The sequence below is a fragment of the Taurulus bubalis genome, assembly GCF_910589615.1.
Source record: "Taurulus bubalis genome assembly, chromosome: 2".
NCBI classification, from domain to species: Eukaryota; Metazoa; Chordata; class Actinopteri; order Perciformes; family Cottidae; genus Taurulus; species Taurulus bubalis.
Window position 1 is genome coordinate 36,855,468 of NC_136590.1, and position 11,926 is coordinate 36,867,393.

The window sequence follows — 11,926 nt, forward strand, 5'->3', positions numbered from 1 at the left end:
TATTGACTTTTAGTTGTCCTCAAAGATGTTCTACTGACATGGCCTCTGTGGTCATGAGCACTGTTACAAGTGGCCAACATTTTTGCATTTTTGTTGACAATTCACAAACTGTTCTCAATTTGAGCTCTGTCTTTATAAAAATGCTCTTTTTATCTGCCATATGTTTTAAGGTCCACCTTGATTAGCTCCTATATTGTTCAAAGCAATTGAGCTGCATCTTAATTCTGCCCTCTCTCTGGAAAGGGTTAGTAATATTGTTTGTTTTCTGGATTCCCGGCTCCGATGCATCTTTTCCTCCGCTTTGTTCTACAGGATTGCTGCAGTGTCTTTCGAGTGCTGAGAGGATGCAATATATGCCCAAATAATACACAGCACTCCCACTGTTTTCCTCCAACAATCACTTCACTACATTACAAGGTGCACAGTCTTTCATGCTGCCATCAGTTGTCTGTCTTGGCAATGCACCTGTATTTTTATACAGCTTTTGTTATTTGTTGAGGTATTTATGTAGCCAACCTCTCTATCCTTTTATTTATTTTGTGTTATTGTTTTGTCAGGTTGTATCGATATATATGACCATTTACGTAAACATAATCAAACTGAAATGTGTCTTTGTCACCATAAATAGATTAGATTATAATATATGAAACTTTAATGAACCCTAGGGGGAATGTGGATCGTGGCAACTGTGGAGAGGAGGATACTAAGAGCAAAGAGAAGTGCCTTAGTCTTATGCTGATGATTTTAAAGTTGGAGGTAACATATTTATAGATGCACCTTAAACCACATATTCAGTTACATAACCAAATTATCACCAATTACCATTCAAAGCTGCACTTATTCGCTGCCCCACATGCTCCCTTTTCTGCAGGACTGGAATATTAAGCATAAATGGTCAGGTTGTTAGATACCCCTGGGTGTTCATGAGGTGACGGAGTCCTGAGCAAAGAAGGAATGGCTTACTTTCAATAACTTAATTTGGTGCAATTACAGAGTCTCTTTCCCACTAATCCTCACACTAATATATCTCAGTGAAAAGCATCATGGAACCACCTTCAGAAGAATAAACTGCTACATTCCAGATTATTCATTTACATTTAGATATGTGTGAAATTATAACCATCAGATACCTCCTATTGTAGAATACCGTGTGTCAATCAAACTCATATGCTCCACCCCTGTGCAACAATACTCTGTGTCGTGGACTTTTGTGTCCTGAATTAGGTCTGTCAGGTAAGCTGTTACTCTGGTTATGTAGTGGATTTGACACGGCCCCCGAAAACTGAGCGACAGGCGATATGTATATGATGAAGGACAACGCAGGATTCTTGTGGCGAAAAATGGGCAGCCTGAGAGAAATAACAAGCCTGTAAGACAATACTCAGGGAATCGCAGCTAATATTGGCTTTCCTCTCTCCCATGATGCACTGCGCGTTTGTAATGTCTGTCAGTTCAGTTATATTCGATAAGTTATTTCATTGCCATTAAGTTCAGAGACATGGTATTTGCCGGGATACTTCAGGTGTTTGCAGTTTAACTGACGTGTAAATTGAGCATCAAAAGTTTGCTCGCGGAAATAGCCCAAGTTACCGTTGTAACTAAGGCAACCACGATCAACTTGTTTCGCGGGAGAATTAACCTAAAATAGCACCTAAGAGCACTAAAGTGCACCATAGTGCGGCTTGTCTGATTAGCAAGGTTTGACTTTCAGTGACAGCTGATCTCTTGAACATGGAGAGACATAACGTCGGGAAAGAAAGGCTTATAGTTCCCACGGATTTTACGTCATCAGCGGTTTCAAGTAAGTGTCTTCTTCTCACTGCAGTTTTGGTTTACGTTACATTTGCTCCTAGGTTAGTTAACCTGAAAGCAAATGTTGAGTTCAAGATGTGCTCGCTCACGTCAGCCTACAACATAACGTTAACCTAGCTAGCCAACTTAACACTAACCAACGCTAAGCTAGGCTGCACTTGTCAGCTCTCCAACTAACGATAGTCATCAACAAGGATATGTAGAGTATTTAACGCTGGAGGAGGGAAGTTGTCATGTGTTCTGGTAACTTTCTCTGAAGTTCAGTCTGAAACGACTAACGTTAATGAGTAAACATACATATTACATTGGTATAGTACTAGTTACACGTATTCAGCTCTGGTAAGGCATGCGTAAACATTTTGTTATGCTATATAGGGAATATCCAGGAGGACCTGGTACCCCCCTCGCATTTCACATCAAGTGTGCAGTCTGCTGGAGCACACAGAGGGTCACCACCACACATCTCCTGGATAAACCCAGGCACAACTTCAATCCAATCAAGGGATCCCAGTCCCACCAATCCATGGCTCGCCATCACACAGGCCCAACAGGAAATCTTGGAACTGAAAAGGGAAAATCAGAGGATCATGATGCTACAAGGAGACAGCATAAGAGGAAGGAACCCTGTGGGTCACCAGTTAGACCATAGTGCAAGGTATCCCACAATATGTATCTAGTCAGAAATACCATTATTGTCCAACGGTTAAGTGACATGTTGGCTAGTTTACATGAATTGCTCCATTCCCTCAAACACAGATGTGCAGAGAGAAAAGAGCAGCAGTCCAGGTGGGAGTCTGAGTGGCGTCTGGAGGCAGAGAAGCACAAGGCTGAAGCTGAGAGGTTAAAGGGGCAGGTGGAGGCCCTGAAGGAGACTGCATGGAGACACAGGGAAGAGATGAGAGAGAGAGACGGCTCTTTGAACAGGTAGAAGATGTTATACAATCAAGTCATTTCACAGTTTGTATCTAATCATTTCAGAGATTAACGATGAGTCATTTTTAACAAATTTACCATGGCATAATCTTTGTACGACAGACCGAACCATGAATTGGAAGCAATGCGTGAAGAACTATGTCGGGCTAAGACGGAACTCAGCCAAATCAGAGGAGAGCTCACGCGCAGCAGTGCACAGGAGGAGAAAATAAGCTCACAGGTAATTCTATTTACTAACAATACATTTAATTTTCACACCGATGTTGACAAAGATCATCTGAGATTTACTGGCATCTTGTAACTCATTTTTGCAGGCTGTATAGTCTGATGTTTTTAGTCTAGTCTTGTAGTCTTAATAATAGCTTACAGTCACCTGGCAGTTCTAATTTTGCCAGTTTACTGTGATTAGTTTAATATATTCTCAACATTTTGTTTTTTTTGCAGCTTGAAAGATTAAAGAATGAGTCCGGTGAAGAAATTACAGAGCTGAGAAGAGATGTAATGAGGAGCAAAGAGGAAGCCAAAGAGCTCACTCTAAAGGCTGAAACAGGCAGGTTACAGGCTGCGGAGGCCAAACAGCAGATTCTTAAACTATCTGTACAATTGGAGGAAATGCAGAAGAAGCAGGAGGTGGAGGTTTGTGGAAAATTCATAAATGTTGTACATCCTGATTTGAAGGATTTCATTTTAAGGCCCTACATCCAAGAATGACAATAAGATAATATCTCATTATTTGCATGTTTCTTAAAATGTCCATCCTTTGTCTTTCTTCACTTTCAGCTGCTACAGTTGAATGCTTCCCATTGTGCAGAGGTGGGTGCAGCAAGAAATACAAACCGTGAACTACAAGACAGACTTCAATCGATGACCTCAGAAGTGCTTCAGCTAAAAAGCACTCTGGTGGAGGTATCTGCTGAGAGAGATGGGCTGAAAGAACATTTAAGGTGCCACAACCAATTTAAAACTGACGCGAGCTACACATATATTGCACTCTGTAGTCAGATTCATTGTATTTTTGGTGGGGATGTGTATTTTTCAGCCAAATGAGACAAGCTTTTGAGACACAATCGGCAACACTGCACAGCCTCAGAAATTACATTGGCCAGCTTGCCCCGGAGAAAAGAGAGAAGGAACAATTAAATGACGCTGTTGAGGTGAATACAATACAAACCGTATTGATTGCAATTAGTCTATTGTAAATATATTGTTCTTTAAAGCAGGGTAAATTCATCCCATTATGTGTGTGTGTGTATGTGTATATATATATATATATATATATATATATATATATATATATATATGTATATGTGTATATATATGTGTATATATATGTATATGTGTATATATATATATGTATATATATATATATATATATATATATATATATATATATATATATATATATATATATATATATATATATATATATATATAATTTTATTTTTTTTTTTTTTTTTTTTAAATAACATTGTCCATTTTGTAGAAGCTGAACAGAGAGAAAGCAGCTCTTCAGATGACCACGGAGCTTTTGACAGTCAGGTTTAAGTCTGTGAGTGAGATACTCGCCCTCCAAGAAGAGAAAATAGTGAAGACGGTGAGTGTCCCTTAGCAGTACATCACACATGCATATGCTGGTAACACATGGTGAGCAGTAGCACTGCTGCTTGCAGGATTCCGATGTAGACTAAACAACTACCATCATTGTTGGTTGTTGGCTTCAGGCTATACAGTTTGCAAGCATAGTCATATCTCAAAAGTCTGAAAACAATAGTCTGAAAATGTAGATGCACTTCTGACCATTTTCCAAAGGAGACTACAGGGTTTTACATTGATGATGGAGCTTCTCCAGACAGGATGGTGAAGCTCTGCAGAAGTAATTCAGGTGACTGAACACTTCACCTGAGGTGCTGTATCCAAATGTTGTGTATGTACAGTATCACCCTGTTTTGGTTAGTTTTGAATACATGTCAACTTGCAGAAACCTGAGTTACTTGAGATTCATAATCATCAAACATCTCTTATTGTTTCATTTTTGGTGGAGGTTGCACGGTGATATCTTTTTTTAAACTCTTCTCTGATGGTTAATTAATATAGCTGTGGGAAGAAAGGAAAACATGCACCCATTGCTCTAAAAAAAAGCATTAGTTTGCGTTGGGAAAACAAAGCTAATTAGCGTGCAATAATTACCCACGCTCATATAAAGCATTTGCTGAAGTGGTGTGTGCGTTTACCATACATTTATGTGTTTCTATAGACCACAGACCCACTTGTGAAGAATAAATCTGAAGGCCTTCAAGTGCTTCGGCTCTGGAGAGACCAAGTGTTTAAGTTGTGTGTACAGCTTCGCTCAAAGGACATTGAACTAAGAGGAGAAAAGGATAAAGTTCTATCAAAGGTATGAAAATCATCATCTATAATATACCACAGTAAAAAAATGCCCACTGTTTTTAAAGTGTGGTACTGTTTTGCTGTGTTTTAGGTCAAACTCCTTGAGCAGCAGCTCCAGCAGGAGCAGCACCGGGCTAGTGTGCTCCAACACAATCTCGATGACAGGATAGCTGAGCTGGACCTGGAGAGAGTGGGAAAGGAGGTTAGTACACGAGCAAGTGATGTGATTTACGTGGCTGTCTGAAATTTTGATGATGCACAATAAATTTGGTGCTGCTTAGGATTGTGATAAACCCTCATGCATTTCTACCACAGCAGAGGGTGCTGACTATATGAAAATGTTGCTAGGTTCCATGAGCGGTGAGGTTTTAAGAACAGCAGCTGGTCACGAAAACATTCTCAAAACTGAGCCTCTTATTTGTTTACGATACTCTTTTACGATGTTTAATTTTCTTCCCAGACATTGAAACAGGACTTGGCCCAGGACCAACAAGAAAACTCACAGCTGAAGTCACAGAGCAAGAGGGAAGAGGCTGAACTAAAAATCCTGACGGGTGCAGTTCATAGGTAAAACACATTTATATGAATTCAAAACTGAGAGGATTAGGTGGTAAATTGGAAGAATAAAAGGAAAAACGGCAGTTGAAAGTGTAATTACAGTCTTTTCCAAACCTTTTGTGCTGCACTTCACAGGTTTAGTCTGGCCTTTGAAAGCAAGGTGGCAGAAATGGACACAGCTCAAGCAAGGCTCAGCACTTTCACCCAGAGGCTAACTTTTGCTAAAAGACGAGTGGAGACGATACAAGGTGCAGTTGATGGGGAGATCACAGTGCGATGGGGAAATCACAGTGCGTCCGTTTAAATTGCATAATTCTGGTAAATGAAGTATGTCCGAATGGTTTTTATTTTTCAGGTTTGACCATGAGGAAGGTGGCTCTGCAGAAAGCTAAGCAGGACAGTAAACAAACAGAGCAAACTGCTGACAGGTACAAGGTTTCACCCAAACACTATTTACCCAATATAAAAAGCCTTGTTTTTATGTCTAGTTTTACAAATACGTATGTCAAACATTACATTCGAAAAATAGGTTTTTCATCTAAGTACTCACATGAGACCAAATGCAATGCATTTCTAAATGGCTGCAGTGGTTTTGTAAGGAGGTGTTTCATTATTCTGCAACTAACTGCCAATTACTTTTTTTTTAATTAATTGGGCTTACCTATTGTGATCAAAAGCCCCCAAACCCAAAGCACTCGAACTATAATGTGAAATGAAGAACTTCCAGCATCTCTTTGCCGTTTTTAAGCTGTAAACAGCAGCTTTTTTAGTGTCAAGTGATTAAAAGTAATCATTACTGGTCAGATTTGGAGTGCATTAATTATGAATATTCATTAAGTCCAAGAACCCTTTCAGCACTAATTCAGAGATTTAGTCAGACTTGTCTTTATAAGCTTAATGTTTACACTATCCAAAGACAGACATAAAACCAGGAAATGGTCAAACATGGAAATATCAGTTTTAGCTCTGTTAGGTTAATGTGGCTGAAATCAATATTTGCGTTATGAATACGAATACTTTTCTCATCAATATATCAAAATTTGACATTCTATGCAAAGTCATTCTTACCAGGGCTTGGCTTCCACCAAGCAGTTCCTTCTCCACTTCTCTGCTTGATTTTCTGCTCCTTTATTTGCTCTGCCATCTTGTCTTTGTTGCCCTGCAGCATCACAAACCTTCAGACAGAGCTTAGTGTGGTGTGTGAAGAGAGAGACAAGCTCACACAGGAGCTCAAAAGAACCCCGGAGCTCATCGAGAAAACTCTCGCTGATCTGAAAGAACAGTGTGAGCACCCCTACGACTCTCAACACCTGATTATACCACATTATCTGATGGGTATCTATTTTGGCAATGTATGTGTCTCAGTTCACCTTTGTACACCGTCCTCAGATGAAAGCAAACTGAGGCGGCAGCAGCTGGTGCTGGAGCAGAGCTGCGTGGAGGTGCGGCAGGCTTTGGCTGGCAGAGAGGACACCGAGCAGAGCCTGCAGGAGATCCAGAGCCAGCTGGAGGAGAGCAAGGTCAACCTGGAGAAACTCCGCTCTGAGCTGCTCAGCCAGCAGGAGCATAGCGAACGTGGTGAGGCAGGGGCGACCGTAAGACACATGACTGTTTTTCAGCCTTCACTTATCCAGGGAAAACAGACTAGGCACCCCTGATCTATTTCAGAAATGCCCTTCGTTGCCGTCTCCATATAGCCACACCTGGCCACTTGGCTCTCCTTGGTAGCTTCACCGGAGCAGTTGGGGATTAAGTGACATTTTCAAGAGCACCTTGACTGTAGTTAGTCAGGGAGTGTTACTGAGTTTTCCTATTACTTTTCCCCCTAATGTTCACTTGCAAGCTTCTTAGCTTTAAACCTGCATTAAAGGTCAAGTCTGTCTTCAAACAATAGTTAGGTGGCCTAAATGTACGTTGAAGAGGCTTGGCTTGCTGTTCATACCGACCCTCATGAGATCCCTTACCCTAATGCGCTTTCAGTCTAAGTCAGGTCTAAGTCAGGGGTGCCCACACTTTTTTGGCTCACGAGCTACTTTTAAAATGACCAAGTCAAAAAGATCTACCTACATTAATAATGCTTATATATATATATATATATATATATATATAAAAATATAAAGCATTATTAATGTATAAATATACAGAGTATACTTTATATTTACAATATTGGCGTACCTTGCATAACTGCATGAACCCTTATGACACAGTACAATTCTGTACATTTTTGGTCATTACATTTTGCTCTGATGACTTCACTGCATGGAACCAGCAGGGTTGCATAGTCCGGACAGTAGCTGCTGGTAGTCAGCGTCAGGCAGACCAAATGGTCATCAGTCATGGTGGAACGGTGTTTGGACTTAATCTTTTTCATGTGGGAAAAGGCTGACTCTAGGGCTGCTACTAACGATTATTTTCATAAACGACTAATCTATCGACTATTTTTTCGATTAATCGACTAATCTAATGACTATTTCCCATCGCAAATTAAGAATAGTAACTCAAAATGTTGGAATTTGAACTTGTATGAATGTATTTGAGTAACAAGATCTGAACATCAGAACATCATCATAACAAATAAATTAAATAGTAATACAAATTAAAGTGCAAATATGCTTTTAAAAGTAAAGAAAAAGTACAAATAAAGCTTTAAAGGTAGCTCAACATAGCAATCAAGCCTCTGAAAGTGCAAAATAACTAAAGAATAACTGGGCTGCAAGTGCCATTCAAAGTCCAAAAGTTTAAAAAAATTGTCTATCCTACCCGATAATTAAAGCGCAAGGGTTTAAAAGTAAATCAAAATGACTCATTACAGGCCCATGTCTTGCTGCTCCCTCCTTCAGGGGAACACACAATTTATACACGTTTTAAATTGTAATTCAGAAACGTGAGCATATTGACATACTCTTAGTTGGTTGTATTCTGCATGTTTAACAACATGGAGAAACTCCTGTATCTCCGGACAGAGCTCTATAAGCCATCTCACATCAGTGTGCAGCAGGAAGTCAGAGTGGCTGCAGTCCTTCTCCAGATGCGCACAGAACATCCGTCTTTGAAGAGCTCTCGCTCGATTAGACGATCTTTGTTGCCACATCCGTGATCTCTTTCATGTTTAGCGTTGTAGCGCATAATGCTTGTTGGTATAGTATGCAGTGGTAATTAAGGAAGTAGGGGAAAACATCTCCCTGTACTGTGCAATACATCCATTCAAGCGGCCAACCATTGCGGGCGCAGCTTCCGTAGTGCTTGACATTAATTTGCACACTGGGAGCTGGGTTTTGTCGCTAAAGTTTTTTAAATTTTTTTAAATTATTGTTATTTTTTAAATGGCATGCGATCTACCCGCACTACCTCCTTACCCCTGGTCTAAGTGATGGGGGACAAAGTCCTTGGTCCTTCCATTATAAAGATTATCTGAAGAAAATATGAAGCTTGAGCAGTCAGACAAATCATCTTCTTAGGTTACAGTTACATGTTTACAGTTCCTGTGTTTCCCTGTTGAGTTTCAGGGACAGTCACAAAAATAGAGAATTTTGTTCTAAAAAGACTCGATTTCCACCAGTATCTTTAGCTGCTAAATGCTCCACTATTTTCCCCATAGCAAGTCGCTAACTGTGTCTGTCTGCCATTGCCAGTGTACAGTTGGTAACCCAGAACGTTGTATTTAAGTTGTGGGCCTAAAAAAACAACACACAATAACCTGGAGGTAGAGGGGAACTGTAGAGGCAGGTGATTATTTTCTTTTTCGGTTTGTTATTATGATTGATCCCTTTTGTATACATGTCGTGAAGAGATCCGTTGGTAATATCAAATTATTTATTATAGCAGCTTTAATGATGCAGACATCAAATCCACACTATTCAATTTAATTTCCTTTACATTTCAGGTCTTAAATTGCTTCACTGTATATTCCTCTGTCTTTATTGAACAACAATATAAACAAATGTTTGCCTCATGCTGAGATAAAAAAAACAATGTCCCTTTTCTGACCTTTAGGCTACTGGCACCTTGCTGGGTCTCAGTCCTTGATGTGGTTGCATCGCAATAATTGCGAAATCCGAAATTGATTTAATCACCTTGTGAATTTGTGGATGTCTTGCTTGTCAAAAGAAGTGTGAAAAAGAAATGCCAATTAATCCAGTGTACCCTGTGGAACATATAAATAGAGCATTAGATTCTGTTTCTCAGTGTGTGAAATACTGTATTGAGGAATGGTGCATTTGTTGCTCCCCTTCAGCCCTGCAGGAGAAAGTGTCTGAGCTTGAAGACTGCTGTGCTGAGAGGCTGAGAGAGATGGAGGTTCAAGTCAATACCGCCAAGCGAGAGCACACCAAAGCAGGTAGCGGGATTTACACCATGCTACCTCAGCCTACAGCAGCTTATCATAAGGGGGTGAAGTCCATATCTGTAATGCAGACTGTGATCTGATATTATGGGAATTGTTTACACAGTATATAGTAGCATTTCCCCACGGCTTTCAATCTGTCTGTGCTGTCTCTTGCAGTTATGACTTTGCGGCAGTTTGAGAGAGAGTCGGCAAGGAAACAGGACAAAATGAAAGAAACCCGACAACACACAAAGAGGGAAGTCCAGAATAAACAACTTAAAGACACACAGCCAACACTGGTGAGACTTTTTAAAGCCATAAAGACAGTTGAGAAATGTTTTGTTTCTGCCATTCCTGCTAATGACCTTGTATGACCTGACTCTGTTACAGGCCACTGTCGCTGCTGAGAGAGGGTTGACCAGTGAGTATACAAGAGCTCACACAGCAGCTCGACAAAGCTCTGCTCCCAGAGAACAAACTCCCTCAGAGGGGAGTCATTCTGTGGTTCCTGCAGACGGTAAGTAGTGTCCCAACTCCTCATGCGTCAGGCACAATCCTCACATTTACACAGACGTGACTAATCTGACCACTGGCATGTCTGTACCCTGTCAGGGGGACTCCTGTCTGTTTTGGAGGAGCTCCATTCTCTCAGTGCTGCTGTGGTAAACAGCTCTGAGGACTCTGCGGAGGAGGAGGAGGGACAGAATGACAGCATGGGACCATCAACAGGCAGACCGCACAGCTGATACCTGATGATGAATCACTGGAGCCAGTAAACGCACCTTTCATTTGTCCAAAAGGTGGGCAGCGTTGAAAAACACAGTCAGTGGAAACAATTTGTTTGAGCCAAACATCAGAAAACCACAAATGTCACATTGCCACTGGGTGTACAACACTTTATGCTTGAATTTAACACAGATATAAAAGTTTATAAAACTTTCAATGTGTTTTCTGAGTATATCTCCAGGATGACTTTTAATTAAAGAGAACACTTTAATTTAACTCAAAAACTAAGGTGAAAGGAAAGGTTGAGATGTTTATGAGACTATCTAGAGTTTCAGCCTCAGCATTATTTCACTCTCTCACTCTCACCAGTAAAAGACCACACTTGTTCCAAATGTCTTTGACTTATTTTAAAGTATATTTCCCTTGTTTTATATTGACTATCCAGTTTATATTTTTGCTAAATGTAATATAAGAGAATTGTTATGACAAATAACTGAAGAGATGGTTATGATTTTAAGTGAGTGGTCACTGATTATGATTATAATCAGTGACCACTGATTACTGATTATGTCATACAGTATTGTATGACATAATCAGTGACATTATCTGCACAAAAAATACAAGAACAACCTGAACATGGCTAATTCTGCCATTGTCCTTTTGGAAGCCCGTTCTGTTGAAGTCTATCTGAAGGTCTGAGTATTTATTTGTTATGCAACATGTATTTGAATTTTTAGTGCAACTTAATAAAGTATTTTTATATTCTAATTGTTGGGTATTATAAGAAATATTGATTTAGCGACTTATTATTTGGTATGACTCAATTCATTACTCAATTCATTTTCAGTAGCAAGGTCCCTTTGTTTTGGTGAATACGTTTTAATGCAATGGCTGCATCTGCCCTCTTTATATAACATACAGAAAACTTGGAAGACTATGATTTCCTGCTGAAGAAATCAATATTCTCTTTCCTTTTAGAGAGGTGGATTTTAGAATGATGCTGAAATTGTAGGATGGATGATGATAAACATTATGATGAACCAGATAATTGTGCTATTTGTCATGTTGTCATGAGTGCTAATACATTTTGCAATACATAGTTCAAAGTTTCCAGCCTCCAGGTAAAAACAGCTCACGGAAAACCGAGGGAGAGTAGAAAAAAAGTAGGAAAGTCTGGACTTTATT

General features: G+C 39.8%; 1 protein-coding gene across 1 annotated transcript; it reads left to right on the forward strand.

Moving 5' to 3' along the window:
• Positions 1-1,731: 1,731 nt before the first annotated feature.
• On the forward strand, positions 1,732-11,406 carry cchcr1 (coiled-coil alpha-helical rod protein 1; the record flags this gene model as incomplete). The annotated part of the gene is made up of 19 exons (XM_079214148.1): positions 1,732-1,801; positions 2,188-2,467; positions 2,569-2,736; positions 2,848-2,965; positions 3,190-3,381; positions 3,526-3,689; positions 3,785-3,899; positions 4,229-4,339; positions 5,000-5,140; positions 5,225-5,335; positions 5,594-5,700; positions 5,827-5,939; positions 6,047-6,119; positions 6,857-6,975; positions 7,081-7,269; positions 9,926-10,027; positions 10,193-10,314; positions 10,406-10,532; positions 10,628-11,406. 19 exons carry the CDS (start codon positions 1,732-1,734, stop codon positions 10,759-10,761), a joined length of 2,556 nt encoding a protein of 851 aa, XP_079070274.1. The 3' UTR covers positions 10,762-11,406.
• Between the last annotated feature and the right edge of the window lie 520 nt (positions 11,407-11,926).